The sequence below is a fragment of the Oryx dammah genome, unplaced genomic scaffold, assembly GCF_014754425.2.
Source record: "Oryx dammah isolate SB20612 unplaced genomic scaffold, SCBI_Odam_1.1 HiC_scaffold_22, whole genome shotgun sequence".
NCBI classification, from domain to species: Eukaryota; Metazoa; Chordata; class Mammalia; order Artiodactyla; family Bovidae; genus Oryx; species Oryx dammah.
In genome coordinates, this window is record NW_024070206.1 from 27246394 (window position 1) to 27264504 (window position 18111).

The 18111-nt window shown below is 38.2% G+C and overlaps 1 protein-coding gene across 1 annotated transcript in view; it reads left to right on the forward strand.

The window, feature by feature from the left end:
- MIB1 (MIB E3 ubiquitin protein ligase 1) overlaps positions 1-18111 on the forward strand; it is a 94177-nt gene that overhangs the window by 9197 nt on the left and 66869 nt on the right. Inside the window, exons 2-4 of the mRNA XM_040264717.1 lie at positions 8172-8343; positions 10307-10436; positions 17335-17439. Coding sequence (XP_040120651.1) covers positions 8172-8343; positions 10307-10436; positions 17335-17439 — 407 coding nt within the window. The remainder of the gene's footprint in view (positions 1-8171; positions 8344-10306; positions 10437-17334; positions 17440-18111) is intronic.

Here is an 18111-nt window from a genome sequence, read left to right on the forward strand (position 1 = left end):
GTAGAAAAAATAGATGAGAGAATAACTTGGCCAACAGAAAAGATAAGAGAATCATAGATTTTGAGTGAGACGCTTTCAAAGACATCTCCTTAACTCAAAATAAGAGTTGGTTGGAAGTCGATCGTGTTTCACTTTACTACACTATTGAACTAAGCAATAGATAATTTTTTCATTTTTCCAGGGAGCGCTAGTGATAAAGAACCTGCCTGCCAATGCAGGAGACCTCAGTGACAAGAGTTTAGTTCCTGGATGGGGAAGATCCTCTGGAGAAGGGCTTGGCAACCCACTCCAGTGTTCTCGCCTGGAGAATCCCAGGGACGGGGGAGCCTGGTGGGAGGAGTCCATGGGGTTGCAGAGTCAGGCACTGCAGACAGTCTTTTCAGTTTTTAAAATGTATCTCTCTGAGATTTATTTGGTTATTAGAATGGGATTCAATAACTTTTATTTTGAGTGTAGTATGTTAAATGGGAAACATGATGCCCTAGATATGTAATTATTCTTCACACAAAATCAGAGCTAAGTAAAGAAAAAACCCAGGTAGAGTCAAGAGCATAAGAGGCTAAGCTTTGTAATCAGACTCACATGGTTTGAATTTGAGCCCACATATCCTCGATTTCTTCATCTATAAGTGAGAATAATAATGCCTACCTTTTAATATTGTTAGGAAGGTTATGTGATATATGTGAAGCACTTAGCTTGGTGTACTGATTTAAGTAGTAGTTAGTATTAATAATAATCTTATTTTCACTAATTTACTGTTTCTCAAGAGTAAGGAATGTGGAGTATACCAAGCAGCTGGCAGGTCACAAAGGCCTCACCCTCATTAGGAATTTTAATTACACTTCAGTCAGTTTCTAAACAATAAGTACTTTGATGGTTCAGGGAGGATAAGATGCATATTCTAGTTGGTTAACCCTCTTTAATCTCTGTAAACTTTTTGTCACATTGATTTGGGGTTAAAATTGAGTGAATCCATAAATCAGAAATAGAAATTTCTGGTTAGTTGAATGACCTCAGTAAATAGTTAACGCCACAATAAGTAATTGCATTTAAACACTGGTTGATGACTTGTAAATTACTTTTTACTGTTAGGTGAAATCTTTTAATTAGGGCAAAAAGGAAGAGGGTTAACTAGGCACTGTACTAGTCTACTAGGAATGCTTATCTTTTATTTTAAAAGTTTATTACATATATTTAAGATATCCATGTACATGAGTGATTAATAAATACCTGTGCACCTATCTACAAATAAAGCATGTCTGATGTTTGAAACACTGTACTTCTTCCCAATTTCATTCCCTTCCTCTCCTAAAGTAACCACTATGTAGAAATTCTGCTAGGACTGTAGAAATTAGAAGTTCCTGTGGCTTTCTTTACATTTATGCTATATTGTATCTATCTGTAAACAATCAACAGTTTTGTATTCTTGTATAATTTTAAAATGGAGCATTATGGTTGAAGAGTTCATCCATGGCGAATTGTGTGGCTCTTAAAAATTCATTTTAGATACTCCATTATTTGTCTAATATATGTCTGCACTCTCTTGTTAAGGAACATTTATATTATTTACTTTTGCTTCACATAATGAACTGCTTATAGTGGGAAACTTCTCTCTTTTGATCATCTTTTCTCTCTAGAAATTTAGCAGTTTACTTAGATAAATCAGTGCTTTGTGGATTTGAATTGTTTTCCTTGCCTCTTTTAAGAACTTGTGGTTATTGATTTCAATTAGCATGTTTTACGGTTCTCATAAAATTAGCCAACAGAAAGACTTAAGCTATGTAAATTCTCTAAGTTACTGAATTTAGGCGAGATGTCATTAAATGTAGAGCAGATGGTCATTTAAGTATTAGAATGAGTCAAAAGCTATCATCAGGTGGTTCATTTAACAGTGGCAGATGTCTTCATAAAGCTTAGCAAAGGGAAAGAGCGTTACTCTCTAGGGTGATATGGTATTCTATAAGGAGAAAAAGCACTAATGGGTTTAGTTAAGGAATTAAATTTCAAGAAAGGGAAATTTTAAGGAATAACTCTTGCCAGGTTTTGAATGGAAGAGAACAATTTTAGGTGAGAATGAATTGGGTGGATGAAGTAAGGGCAAACAAAAAAACTACCAAAGTAAGAGGTTAATAAAATGTTGGCCTTGTTCATTTAAGGCTCTTTCTCCTTTTTAATGTTTTCTTTAAATATCAACTTTAAAAAAATAAATAAATAAATATCAACTTTTGTTTTAAAGTCAATTCATTGCATTGTCATTAAAAATTCTCTCCTGCTCATTTTGGTGTTGGAGCAGCTGCTTTGTTGACTTTCTCCAGCTCTCAGCATTGGTCTGTTTCACAGCTGTTCATTAACATTGTTGGCATTTGAACTGTGGGAACCAAGAAAGGATTTGGATGTGCTTTTGTGTTCATTAATGGTTTTCTTGACGTATTCTTAAAACCATGAATTGTAGGAGGGTTTTTTGGTTTTAACCAGTTATCATTGTGTGTTTAAATGGTTCCATTTAAAGAAAGCATGTACTCAGATTATGAGCTGATGAATGTTATCATTGTACTGTGCGGAAAATGCACGTAGAGATGAAAAATATGTAAATAGGAAGCTGAAACCTGGACTTGTCTTTTTTTGGTCAGGTGGGGATACATTCTCTCTTTGGCTCTCATCAATCCACACTCCTTTGAAGAGCTGGACCAGTAGTTTAGGATGTGCCTCTCAGTGTGTATTGGGCCAGTCTGTTTAGTATGCTCGGCTTTTTGTGATGGCATAGGAGACCTATCTTAGACCTTGTTCAGAAATGTTACTATTGTGTGGACATTTACTGTTACTGCTCTTTGATATTATGAAATTTGGGGTCCTGGTGTTTTCCTGTGTTAAGACAGATTAAGGCGTGTACTTGTTAGGTATGCATTTTATTTTCATAAGTGTGGAATAACTAGGTTAGGCTATGGGTTAAAAGAAAAAAACTTTGAGTTGTAGTTATGTACCACATTGCTAACGTAACAATTTGAAAATTAGTTACTGTAAATCATTGGAGTTCCTTGTATTTTTATTTTCAGCTTTTATTTTAATTGTGAGGGACATATACCAGCATTTAATATGCTTATGCATATTAAAAGCAGCTTCTTACCCAGCTGCTTCCTAGAATTAACATACACTGAGTGTAGAAAACTTGAAAAACCACAAAGGGGAATGAATCCCATCAAGCACATTTTGGGGGTTATCTTTCTAATTTTTCTGTGCACATGTGTGATACATATAAGGTAATTTATTTACCAAAGTGCTGTATTGTAATTCTTAGCAAACTACTTTATAAAATAATAATATTTTTTTACCATCTCAGTAATGTTTCTTCCGCAATGTAGTTTAATAACCGCAGAGAATTTTCCTTAATGGATTACCTTAGTTTATACATAAATAGTCTCATATTTTCAACATCAGTTATGTTAAATTTTTATTTACTACAAAAAATTTAGTATCATTGGGTGTACCTTTTTAAAATTTTGAAGGTGGGGTCAAAATCTTTTAAAGCATTTAAAACATTTTGCAGGTACCTTCTATGTAGAGATTGTATCAATTTATGTTTCCCTCTCAACAGTATCCATCTGACTGGCTTTCTTGACACCATCTTCACATACACGGATGTGTTATTTGTAATATGTGCTGATTCAGGAAGATAAAGTTGGTATCTCTTGTACTTCCTTTTTAAAGTTACGAAATTATAATAAACAGACACTTCTCCAAAAAAGACATACAGATGGTTAATAAACACATGAAAAGATGCTCAACATAGCTCATTATTAGAGAAATTCAAATCAAAACCACAATGAGGTATCATCTTACACTGGTCAGAATGGCCACCATCAAAAAGTCTACAAACAGTAAATGCTGGAGAGGGTGTGGAGAAAAGGAACCCTTTTACACTGTTGGTGGGAATGCAAACTGGTTTAGCCACTATGGAGAACAGTGTGGAGATTCCTTAAAAAACTGGAAATAGAACTGCCATATGACCCAGCAATCCCAATGCTGGGCATAGATACCGAGGAAACCAGAATTGAGAGACACCTGTACCCAATGTACATTGCTGCACTGTTTACAGTAGCTAGGACATGGAAGCAACCTAGATGTCCGTTGGCAGATGAATGGATAAGGAAGTTGTGGCACATACACGCTATGGACTGTTACTCAGCTGTAAAAAGGAATGCATGGCGCTGAGTCAGTTCGAATGAGTGGATGAAACGAGCCTATATTATACAAAGTGAAGTAAGTCAAAGAAACACCAATACAATATATTCATGCATGTATATGGAATTTATAAAGATGGTAATGATGACCCTATATGCAAGGCAGCAAAAGAGACACTGATGTAAAGAACAGACTTCTGGACTATGTGGGAGAAGGCACAATCATCATATGTGGGGTGATTTGAGAGAATAGCAAGTTCGATGCATGGAGCAGGGCACTCAAAGCCGGTCTGCTGAGACAACCCAGAGGGATTGGGTTGGGGAGGGAGGTGGGAGGGGGGTTCAGGATGGGGGACACATGTACACCCGTGGCTTATTCATATTGGTGTATGGCAAAAATCACCACAATATTGTAATTACCAATTAAATGATTTAAAAAACCAAAAAACTAAATAATTCAAAAGTGTACAAACAGCAAGCAAATGTGGAAGTGCCCTCCCCTTCCTCATCTGTGCTGCCTCTGCCCACTGTGTGCAGTTGGGAGGAGTGGCTTGGCTTTCTCCGTCTGCACACTTTCTGTTTGGGTGTGCTCACATGGGTATGCGTGTGACTTCTACATTTTGTGTCATGCTTAGACTTAAGATTATAAAAGATGCTGTTCAACTATTTTTTCTAGCACTTTTATGATTTCCTTTTTTCATATTTAGCTCATTATCCTTATTTTTGCTACACTGTACCGCAGAGAACTATAACAAAGATTGTATCTTATTTTTAACTTGCTTTGTTTTAGTTGCAATGGTTGCATAACAAATACCCCAAAACTTTGTGTTGTCGAAAATACTCGTATGCTCGAGGCTTAGCGGGGAATGGCTTGCCTCTGTTCCGCCAGTGTCTGGGGCTTTAGTGAAAAGAGTCAACAGTGGAGGGGCTGGCCCAGCCAGGCTTCCTTGGGCATGTCTTACCACCTCTCTGTGGCTTCTCTGAATGGTCTCTCCTCTGTGGCAGCTTCAGGTAGCTAGACTTACTATGAAAGAGCTCCCAAGGCATGGCGGGCTGGGGGTGGTGGGTGGCATGAATCTTGAAAGCGGGAGAGAAGCACATGGACAGACAAATGGCACAGAAATCCTACAGTGTCCCTTTCGCCACCTTCTGTTAACCAAGGCAAATGTCCCCTCTGGTTCAGGGGGGAGGGGAACAGACCTGCCTGTTGATGGTCACTTGTCATTCATTGTCCTGTTGTCAGAGGAGCACTTGTGGTGGATATAGTCGGTGAGATTTTCTGTAGAAAATAATCTGCCACACCCTTCCTCCATTTTAAGTATACACTCAGTTTTCCAGGAATGTAACTGATGTAAAATCTTAAAGCAGGTGTATATCTGTATTTCAGTATTAAAATCGATGAATTAAAAAACTGCTCATATTGTGATTTTTGCCATTTCTTATTAAAAAGTGCAATTTTTATGAAAATTCACTTTAGTAGCCTTGCGTCAGATATGACAGTTGTTCAAAGTCTTTGTCTGTTGATAAGTTTTAGAATTTACCTTAAAATCTTAATGTGAGCCAGGATAATTTCTTTCGTAACTCTGTAGACTTTTGCTATTTGTGTTGGGAGATAATAATTACAAGAATATTCACAAAATTATGTTTTCAAAATGAACACTTTAAGGAAAGGTTATATATTGGTTTAAATAAAAATATAGCAGATTCTTTGTAACCCTTGTGATTAGCCAGATTATGGATTCCTTGCTACTTAGGAAAAACAAAAACAAAAAAAACCTCCTCATATGATTGAAAAACACCAAACAAATCCTTTTCTCTGTACTCATTTATATACCCCAAAAGGAAGAATAGATGCAAATTGCATTTGGCTTTCTGATTTATATTCTAAAAACACTAAAGCATGCAGTACCAGTGAATGCTGGTAGCTCTGAGTTGTGCAGCCATAAATTTGGTTTTTAATTTTAGTTTACAGTCTGTTAAGCTGGAGTCTAATCTCCTTTGGGCCTGTGGCAGATGATCACTTCCATGATTGAAGCAGTCAGAATTAATTAGCTTTAGGCTAGAATGGGAGGGGCCGGATGAGCTACCCTTGAGTAGGCCTGTCTCGAATGGCAGGTGTGCCCTCTGTTGCTATCGTGGAGTGAACACAATGAAAGGAACCCAGGGGATAGGTACAGCTCAGGGAAGCTGTAAGCTTTGGGGAAAAACCAGAGATAAAATAGTAATTAGTGAATGGAGAGGGTGGGTAATTTGCTAGAGTGAAGGTCATCCACACATGAATTAATTGATTTTTCTCCATATGTAGTCTCTGGGAAATTGAGAAATTTGTTCTTTAATTTTTGTATAAAGTATTGCTATATTTGCCAAGGGTATATGACAGCTTTGATCACTAAGTTAGAATTGGTTGACTAGTACATTTAATATATCTCTATTAAGGTTAAGTGCAGTCTAATTCCTTATATTTGCCTTTTTGCTCTAATGCCTTTCTAAGTATGTTTACCTCTGTTGCATCACTTCAGCTTCACAATCTCTCTTTCCATATTGTCCTGGTCTGCTTGGGCTGCCACAACAATCTACCACAGACTGGGGGATTTGTAAACAACAGGAATTGATTTCTCAGAGACTAGGTAGTCCGAGTTCAGAGTGGTGATGGCTAGTTCGGTTCCCTAGTGAGGGCTCATTCCTTCCAGTGTTCATTTCTCCCCACCCCATCACTCCCTCCTTTTTACATCTTAACCATCTCAGCTTAGGCACTTAATTTAGAATCTGGTTACCATCCTTATAGAGATTTTAAACTTGGATATAGATGTGAGTTAAATAGGGTTTTTCTCTTTTCTGGAAATAGCAGTAGTGTATTAGTTCTTGTTTAGTTACAGCAGTACTACTTTTATATTATAGTTCTTGCATTTTCTGCACATTCTCATTTTATTCTTAGAACATACCTTTCCTTTAAAGATCATATCACTTCCTCCAAAGGGAATGAGGTTCTGAGAACTAATAGGACTCGTTTTTTATTTAATTATTGGAAAAATTTCTAAATTTATACAGAACAGAAAGTATAATGAACCCCTGTGTTAACTGTTACCCAGCTTCAAATGAGCAGTCTTGTTTCATCTCAACTCACCTCCCTCTCCACTGTGTATTTTGAAATAAATACTGTAGTTTTACATGTAAATATTTTAGTTAAAATGACTTTTGTGGACACAGAAAGCTATTGACAGAGCCAGAATTTGATGTAGGAGGGTGTCAGCGTCGGGCGTGACCCTACAGCATGTCGTGAAGTAGTGACAGGATGTTCCCAGGCCACACATTGAACAAGCGACCTTAACGTAACAGAACAGTAAAGGAGCATTAGTCCCTCCTCTTATTACCACACAGTGTCAGTTTCTTCATTAATTTGTAGTGGTATTTTTGGTGGAGATTGTTTGTTTTCTTTTTCTAGCATTTATTACTTCTTTTTCCTTAAGAAAAAAGCAACAACAAACTCAGCTATGTTATTTCCTATTAAACGGGGAAGCAAAAAGTTGTCAATACCTAGGGATAAAAGCTTAAGATAATTGACAGTTTGTTTCTGATATTATGAGAATAAAACTGTCTTCTTTGGAATTTTTACCTGGAGAATAGGTTCGTGTTCCTCAGAAAGTGTTTTGTGTGTTTGAAGTCTGAACCATCTCCTTGATGATAAAGGATTCTTCCTTCTCTCTCTGGATTGAACCTAAGTTTCAGGTTTGGATGAGAGCAAGGAAAGTGCTACTGAGAAGTGTTCTTCCTAATGAAAAAAGAAGGAATAGAAAAGGTTTAGTCTGTAATTTGTACTCCTTAGAATATTTGCTGTCTGTTATCTTGAAACTGTATATGGTTCATTTGAAATATTATTTCTAGCTTTATTGAGCTATTTTGTAAAATGCTGTGTTCCTATTTTTTCCCTCAGGGAATACTGTTCAAATAAACAGTATTTGAAATTAATGTCAGCATGCATCTCTGTTTTAACAGGCATCAAGCACGATGGAACCATGTGTGATACCTGCCGCCAGCAGCCGATCATTGGCATTCGGTGGAAGTGTGCGGAGTGTACAAATTATGACTTGTGCACCGTTTGTTATCATGGAGATAAACATCATTTAAGGCATCGCTTTTATAGAATTACCACACCAGGGAGTGAGCGGTATGGGAATCCATTTTTTTTTTTCCAATTGCGATTCTTTGTATCTGTTACATTTTTTGTACCATTCAACCTTAAAAATAGGATTAGGAAATAGCTTCTGACAGCTGGTTTAGTAGGAAATAGCAGATGCCAGGCTAAATGAGGACCAGGGCTACCACATCACAAGAAGAGAACTAGCGCAGACAGAGCTATGTGTGTTTCTCCAGGATAGTCGGGGCTGTTTGTTCTCTTGTGTAGAGACGTGTCCCTGCTCAGTGTTCGGATGTGCAAGGGTGGCCCAAGGAAGCCTGATGGTTTTCTCCATATGCATTCTGTCCTGTGAACACTAGGGCACAGTTATGGAATCAAGAGACATTTATTCAGACTATAGAGCTTTAAGACTGTACTTGGGTAAATCTGAAGATAAGTAGGGCATGATATTCTTAAAGCAGTTTACAGGTTAAGGGATTGTTTGATCAGCAGTGATTATCATGTGGTGTTTCAGACTGTATATAGAGATACATAAAAAGTGTTTTAGGCGCAAAGAGTGGAGTGTTGAGTGTGAGTGGGTGCAGAGTTTTCGCTGATGGAGTATTCTCAGGGAGCTATGACTAATGCAGAGAAACAAGAGTCAAGTCGGTGAAGGGAAGCAACAGAAGTAATAGAAAGATGGATTTTTGTGTCATACTGTCCTGGTTCAAATCCTGGCCCTACCATTTGTTGAGTCATTTTCTACAAATTATTTAGTTTTGTCTTTTGCTTACAGTTTTTCAAGTTGGAGTATAGTAAAGACATTCTGAAAATGAATAGAATATAGTGAGATGAAAATAGAATTTAAAAATCCCAGTTCTTTTTTATTTTTTAGGAATGAGAAGGCTGTAGGAAAATAAGGGATGGAAGGCTTTGGAGAGCGATGCTCGTCTAGGTAGCTGCATGTGGAATCTTTTTCAAGGTCCGTAGGCTTTTGTAGGTATACACTGCTTTAGAGACAGTTTGGTGTAGGTCAGATCCAGGCCACAGGTGTATTTTGCTTGACTTGCTCTCAATTTTTAAACAATTGCTTACCTTGTAAAACCTGTGAAAGGTGAATTTCTGTGAAAGATGATTTCACAGAAAAATCAAGTTTATGAATTCTAACTCCCCCTCCCCCCCAGGCTGTCACCACAGGGCCTGCATTTGTTCCTGGCAGCGGTTGGCTGAAGCCCAGGAGCATCTGCCCCCTTTAGACAAAGCGTCCTCTGGCGCTCACCAAAGTCCCTACCACTCCTTATTGTCTTCCTCTGCCCAAGGTCAAGTGCCATTTGTCATTGCTGTGGTGCTCTCTCTTGGGCCTTCATTTGCAGTGTGTGCTTGGCAGCTGTAGGGCTTTGTATATGCCATCTCTAAGGTAGTGAAGGGTTGCAGTGATACTCTGCAGTGGGTAGACTGGGTTACGTGTTGGTTCCATTCCAGGTTAACTTTTGTGACCTTGAGCTGTGGTGCTGTCTCTCTTGGGCCTTCGTTTGCAGTGTGTGCTTGGCAGTTGTAGGGCTTTGTATATGTCATCTCTAAAGTAGTGAAGGGTTGCAGTGATACTCTGCAGTGGGTAGACTGGGTTCATGTGTTGGTTCCATTCCAGGTTAACTTTTGTGACCTTGGGCAAGTTATTGATGCTTACCTCTTTGGGACTTTTTGTAGAATGAGTAATGTAATAAATAGTACCTTTATCTTAAGGTGGGTAACAGAGTTTATATCTAAGTGTTTTTATGTATAGGAAAAGCTAAGTGAATATAACCTGTTGTTATTATTCCAACTACTAATGTCTTCATCAGCATAACTTAGGGAATGTGGAAAGTATTCCTGTTACTTGCTGTTATGGTGTTAACCAGAGCAAAGAAAAATATTTTCAAAATAACCTTTTATATGGTCTTTATTTTAAAAAATAAATTGCCATCCATTACCAATTTTATTTTTATATAAAATTGAAAATAGAATCTTCTTTTAGGGTTCTGTTAGAGTCTCGTAGAAAATCGAAGAAGATCACGGCCCGAGGGATCTTTGCAGGTGCCAGAGTGGTACGAGGAGTGGACTGGCAGTGGGAAGATCAGGACGGAGGGAATGGACGCAGGGGAAAGGTAAAGGTTGTTTCTGATCCGTCCTGTTATTCTCAAATACTGTATATTCAGTAGATGTTAAAACTATTATAATTGAATTTTGTGGCCCATTTTCTTTAAGGCCAATAACAGTTTCTTAAACTTTCATTTTTTCTTCCCCTGGGAAGAAAAACAATTGTTCCCTCTCTGCTGTACACGTTGGTGTTCAGTGAGAAGATTGGTGGGTAGTTTTTTCTTTTCCACCTTCAGGCTTCACGTTGCTGTTTTGCTGTCCAGAATGCCTTTCTGAACGTCCTCTTTGGGCCAGTCCTCCTTAAGCAGTATCTCATGCTCTTGGCTTTCTTGTTATTAACATTTCATGTGAATTTACTTGCTTTATGTTCCATTCCCTCACAGATGCGTTTCTGAGGGATCATAGGCAGAGTGGTCTGGGGGTCAATTACAGCATTTACTCTGAAGGGAATTTTGTAGTCTCTTTAATGGGTTGGGATAACCAGAGATATCAGGGTAAAGTGGGTTGTTGGTTTTGCTTATTTTGGATCTCATGTTGCTTTTTCTGATGACACAGTCGTTGATTCCGTCAATAAATCCTGAACGTATGTTCTGGCTGTTTTGCTCAGTGTACTGAATGTGTTTTCAAATCCTGAATGTGTGTTCTGGGTGTTTTGCTCGGTGTACTGAATATATATTCAAGTCCTAAATGTCTGTTCTGGGTGTTTTGCTTGGTGTACTGAATGTATATTCAAATCTTGAATGTGTGTTCTTGGTGTTTTGCTTGGCGTGCTGAAATTAATAGCATTTCCCTTTGAGACTTCAGCATCAGTCCCTGTTCCACTGTTACCTTCTGTAAAATATTGTTCTTAGCATTAAGGAATGATGACTTTAAAATCTGTGTCATCTGAGGAATTCTTCCTAGGGACTTGAAGGCCTCTTGTACTACTTGGTGCTATATAGATTCTTTTGAATTTAAGATTTTTAAATATTTGTCAAATAAGATGTTTTCCAAATTCAGAGTATTGCTGTATTGATTTCATTTTTAAGTGATAAGGTCTAATGTTTAATGTTTGGAAGTCAGACAAATATTTCAGTCTTTTATCTTTTAAGTACTTTGATTTTTATTAAGGAAGCAATGCTTTTTAAGAAAAACTTTAGTAAATATTTACTGACCACGTAGGTGCAGGACTGCAAGGAGATCCAACCAGTCCATTCTAAAAGAGATCAGTCCTGGGTGTTCTTTGGAAGGACTGATGCTAAAGCTGAAACTCCAATACTTTGGCCACCTCATGCGAGGAGTTGACTCATTGGAAAGACTCTGATGCTGGGAGGGATTGGGGGCAGGAGGAGAAAGGGACGACAGAGGATGAGATGGCTGGATGGCATCACCGACTCTACGGACATGAGTTTGAGTGAACTCCGGGAGTTGGTGATGGACAGGGAGGCCTGGTGTGCTGCAATTCATGCAGTCGCAAAGAGTCGGACATGACTGAGCGACTGAACTGAACTGAACTAGGTGCAGGATTCTGTTCCAGGCTTGAAGATTGTAGGAATAAACAGAAAAGACAAGGCTCCTACTCTTCGAGACCTGTGTTCTCATTAGAGGAGATGGAGAACCAGAAATTCAAATCTAAGTTCTGTGACCAGGAGCATTAGGGTCACCTGACAGCTTGTTAGAGGCATGCTAGGTAATAGGTCACCTTCCTCCTGGACTTTCTAAATTAGAATCTTCATGTTAATAAGATACCTAAGTCACTCAGGTGCACATTAAAGTTTGAGAAGCACATTTCTTTCTTTTTTTTTTGTATTGGGGTATTGCCAGTTAACAATGTTGTGAAAGTTTCAGGTGGACAGCAAAGGGACTCAGCCATATATATACATGTATCCATTCTCCCCCAAATTCCTTTCCCATCCAGGCTACCACATGACATTGAGCAGAGTCCCCTGTGCTATGCTATACAGCAGGACCTTGTTGGTTATCTGTTTGAAATACAGCAGAGTGTACATGTCCATGCCAAACTCCCTAACTATCCCTCATCTACCCTCCCCACCCCCACCCTGGGCAACCATAAGGAGAAGCAAAACTAGAGCACAGACCAGTGTGAGTTTGGGGAAGACACCATCTCTGGCTGAATGAAGTGCTATGGGGGCATGCTTGGCAAGCCAGTGGCAGAGCAGAGGTATCCCTTGGGGGGTGGGCACAGGGACAGCCTTGTCCCAGTGCAGAGGGTCTTGCTGAGTGGTACTCAGGCTGGATATAACCCTCTGCTTTCCTCTTTGGCAAGGCCCTTTGTTCAGTAAACAGCTTCTGCAATCATTTACAGCAATCCTGTGTCACATGGGGTGTATAAAACATATGTTGAAGCTTGAAGAATAGTAGTGAAATTTTAAAAAGTAAATTTTATTCCTATTCTATGGATTAAAAAAGAGTGTTATGAATACCTTTAAAAGCCCTCTGTTTACTCTTTCCCAGCTGCAAGCCCAGCAAGGTAACTAATTTTGCCTGTCATTATTCCCTTGTTTGTCTTTATTATTGTATGACTTAATGCTCTGTATTACAACATTTAGGATTTAAGTTTCTGAGAAACCAAGTAGCAAGCAGAAATCTAGCCTTTGTAAAGACAGAGCAGAATTGTGCTTTTAGATGAAAACTTTTAGGGAGAAGATAAACTGAATTCAGTCTCTGGATAACGGCATCCCTGGGAGCTCGTAAGAGTCTTTCTCGGGTAGTCAGTAGACACGGTCATTACTAGGTCCTGGAAAACACGGGGCTCAGCATGGTCAGGACACCAGGAAGGGCAGAAGTGTGGACCATGTGCTGTACACTGGACAGGAATGTAGTCAGAGGGCATGTGTTGTTTGCTTCCAAGCGCACCATGATACACCTCAGAGTTTTAAGAATAAGGCAAAACAGAATATTCTGTGGAGTGGGATGAGAAACCTTGGCTGGTTTAGGTGGCAGGGAATGGGGGGATGCAGGCGAGAGTGGGAACCTCATCATTACATAGTCCAATAAGCCAAGTTCAGTTGAGAATTTGGGTCCGGCTCACTCAGTGTATCCTTAGATTGATAAAGCGATATAATGGCAGTGGACATCTTGGTAATGAAAGCCTTCAGCATGTCTGGCCTGTGAGTCACGTGGCTGCAGTCCGATTGCCCTTGACACCTGGTACCCAGCAGGCATCTTGGCAGCCTCCTCTGATGGATGCCTTTGTCTCTTTCCTGGCTGGATCTTGTGTTTTCTGTATCCCATTACATCATCTTCCTTAGTTACTTTTCCTTTTGATGGAGTACACGTCCTAGTAATGTTTTTTGAAAGAGTACCCGAGAAGTAAATTTTTAAATACTTTCATTCTAAGAAGTGTTTTAGCTTTATATTCTTCCTCACACTTAATTAGGTGGTCAGAGGGTTAAAAAAACTTTTTCATCACCTTTTCAAAAGCAGTTGCCGCTAAAGCCTGAAGCCATGTAAATGGCACTTCTTGGGATTTGTGTTATATGGACACTTCTTAGGTGGAATGCAGAGTAGCAATTTTGAAGCTTTGAGTAATCAGTATTACATTTTTGGTTTGTTGATTTAATACCTGTTACACTTTAGGAACAAAAAGAAAAATAAATGAAACCATCTTGCACATAAGACTCTGAGTGAAGGAACTTAATGTAATAAGAAGTCTTCAGGGTAACATTATTTAAGCACATGTTTGAAATGCAATATAATTTTTGTCTGACTCTTTCTGACCGTGTGTTATGAATGAATAAAGTTTTTAATTCCCCCTTTTCCTTCATGGCTGGCTTCTCTCTCCCTGTCCTCTGGTGTAACCCACACGAACCTAGTGTAACCCACATGAAGGTGGTAGTGTATTCTTATCTTTTTTTCCTTGAGGTTCAAGATTCCCCATTCTCATTACTATGTGTTCTCAACTGTATGGTTAGTTTGAGCCATATTAAGGGATAGATACCAAATTGGGCTGATCTTGTGTTAATACTGACCCCATCTATGGCCTATCACATGCCTGCATGTACCATGGTTTTTTGCATGGTGACAACAGTGTTAACACAAAAATAAGCAGGTCAAGTGCAGGCTTTGACAGACATGATGTAAGGATAGCATTGAAATGTGTCAGTTCAGTTCAGTTCAGTTCAGTCGCTCAGTCGTGTCCGACTCTTTGCGACCGAATGGTCTTAACTATCTGTGTTAGTATTTCAAGACTGTTTTCATTTTACAAATGCTTTAAATATATGTTAATTGCCTCATACACATACACTAGATATATTTCCTTCCTTTTAAAAAACTTTATTATGGAGAATTTCAAACCTACACCAGAATGGAAAGCATAATATAACAAATCCCTGTGCACCCAACATCCAACTTAAGAATTTATCAGTGTTTTAAAAACTGCCATTTATTTGTTGAAGAAACCAAGTTCTTTGTATTTTTCTGATTGATTTGTACGTGCTTTTCTAACTGTTGTATTTCTTATAAACTTGTTGTTAGATGTAGAGAAATGGGTAGATTCAGGTTCAAGTTTATTTTGGCAAGAGTACCTCATTACTGGTGTGTGTACTTAGATCACACATAAAGAAGGCATGTAAAGTCTTGATTATCCTATTAGTGGTGTTAAGATTAATCAGTGCAGATACTGTCAGTTTGATCTTTACAGAATTTCTCAGCGACCTTCTACCTAATGGTTTTAGTAGCCATTCCACACATATTTATTAATCAGAATTGAAAGTAAGAAATTAATGTAGTTATTTTCTTATGCTTTCCACTTTATTTCCTCCTCGATAAACTGAATCACATTAACAAGTGAAGTGATTTCATTTAGTGATTCACAGTTTGAGTAATGAACTTGCTTATGTTCCAAGTAATTTGAAATTTAGGATGAATTCGATTTAAACAAAATTTGTTTTTTAAAAGTTGATCAAATGCTTTTTTGTCCCTCTCATAAAAGCACAGGCTTATTTAATCTAGCACTGCATTTTTAAAAATAAATGAAATAGAATCTGACTGTATTATAATCAAAAGCTATTTTTCTTTCCTACAAATTGCATGTTTTACTTTAGAATGTTAGAAACTCTTGCTTTTGAAGATTATGCAGTGGTTAGTTGTGAAAATCATAAAACACAGCATGGCAGCGATGGACTCCGCAGATAGGATGGTAGTTACCTCTATTAAGAGGCAGGAGGGTGGGGTTGATGAGAGGCATGCAGGGGACTTTAAAAGTACCGGTAATTTTCTTTTTCTTAGTCTAATGTTCATTTCATTTTTTAATTATTTTTTAAAGTTTGTGTTAGATTTTTATAACATAATTTATTTTAAAATTAGAAAGAATAGACTTACTAATGCTTTGAAATATTATTCAAGTATTTAATTAAGTCCTAAGCATAAAAACTTTTTATCTCACAGAAGCACTGTAAAATATGTGGCTTGAAAAATTGTTTCTTTAGCACAAGGTGAAAATAAAGTGGTCATTATGTATCTTATTTGAAATAGTAGTCTGTTTTTAAGGGCATACCTTAAAAATTACGTTTAGTATCAGCCTGGCATTCTGAGAAACTATGAAGGCTGGTTGGTAAGTGTCAAGATGGAGAAGAGTCATTAGTTGCGCATGTACAGCCTCCCAGTCTAGGGGGTAGACTGGTTCACTTGAAAATCCCCAAGTTCAGTGCTCACTGTGTGTCATTTTTGTGTAGTTGATTCTTGGCCCTAAATCAATAGCAACTCCAGTTTTGTTTTTTTTTTAATTTAATATTGACTGCGTTAACAAATCCGTCTGGTCTGGTGGCATGTGGGGCTTGGAGGTAGTGTCTGGATTTCCATTGTAGTCGGGGGGTTTTAGCTTGGATGGCCTGCTTTTCAGGGCAGCTGAGGGGCACTGCTGGCGGAACCAGATTTCTCAGGCCTTCTTTAAACATGGCCTTTGAGCCTGTGCTTATACACGTTCAGCTGATCAGAGAGCTGGGTTATCTTGAATTGTTCTGGGTATTTGGTCAAAGATTTTACATTTTGTATCAAAAAACAGGTTTAAAAGAATACACTGCTGTTAGAAGGAACCCTTTAAGAGTAAAGATTTTAAATTTTGAATTGAATTATGTATTTGCTGATAATCCATCACTGTAATCACTAAGTGTCTCAATATAAAATTTCTGCAGTAGTTCACCCCACTCCAGTACTCTTGCCTGGAAAATCCCATGGACGGAGGAGCCTGAAAGGCTGCAGTCCATGGGGTCGCTGAGTGTGGGACACAACTGAGCGACTTGACTTTCACTTTTCACTTTCATTCCATTGGAGAAGGAAATGGCAACCCACTCCAGTGTTCTTGCCTGGAGAATCCCAGGGACAGAGGAGCCTAGTGGGCTGCTGTCTATGGGGTTGCACAGAGTCGGACACGACTGAAGTGACTTAGCAGCAGCAGCAGCAGTAGTTTTAGGACTTCCCTGCTGGTCTAGTAGTTAGGACTCCATGCTGTTTCTCACCACTCTGGCCCAAGGTTCAATTCCTGGTCCAGTAAACTGAGATACTGCAAGCCATGCAGCATGGCCCAAAATAAATAAATAAATAAACAAAATTTCTACAGTGCTTTTAGAAATAACCTTATAATATTCTGGGTATTGCCTTTGAAGATTATGCAGTGGTTAGTTGTGAAAATCATAAAACAGCATGGCAGTGATGGACTCCACAGTCAGGATGGTAGTTACCTCTATTAAGAGGCAGGAGGGTGGGGTTGATGAGAGGCATAATAAAATGTAAAAAAATATTTCTAATTCAGTTATATGTTAGAAGTGACATATATTTGGCAAGTGTTTTTCATGATCCTGTTAGACAGGATTGTAACTGAAGTAATTTTAAAGATTTAAATATAATTAAAAGAATCAGCCTCTCCTCTCTTCTTAAAGATTTTTTTCCCTCAAAAATTTCCCTTAGGTAACAGAGATCCAAGACTGGAGTGCATCAAGCCCGCATAGCGCAGCCTACGTTCTCTGGGATAATGGTGCTAAGAACCTGTACAGAGTTGGCTTTGAGGGCATGGTAAGTGTAAGAACCATAAAAGATGAAAATATTGGATGGGTGAAAGAAAGGAAATTAAAAATAGCCCTTATTGTAATCTTTCTTTTTTTGTTGTGTCATTTCCTTTTATCATAATACAGCCATCTGAATCATGAGTATGCAGTAGGAAGGAACATCTGTAAAGTGAGAATTTAGTATAATAGGTGTTAACATTATTTTTAAGGCATTTTTTTCCCTGTGTTGTTAAAGTGTACTGTTGATAATTGAAAATGACTGACCTAGAAACATTAATCAAGTGCTTAAGGAGTAGTATTTATATATTGGTTGATTCTCTTTCTTTTTTGATGGTGGAGTAGCACTCCTTGTATGGTTATGCCATTGTTTATGAAATTTCTGTTAATGGGTGTCTGGGTTGGTTTTTTGTTTTTGTTTTTCATTGTTGCAAGCACTGTTTCAGTGACATACATCCTTGTGCATATGTCTTTGTACATTTATGGGTATATTTTCTTAAGATAGATTCCTAGAAGTGGAATTGCTAAGTTAAAGTATCACATTAAAACAGTTTGACCCATGACTCTTTGGTTAGGATTGAACTAAATGTGAACTCCAGTGGCAGAGGAGGCTGTAACTAACAGAGAGTTGGAGAGTGTGTGTGTGTGTGTGTGTGTGTGTGTGTGTGTGTGTGTGTGTGTG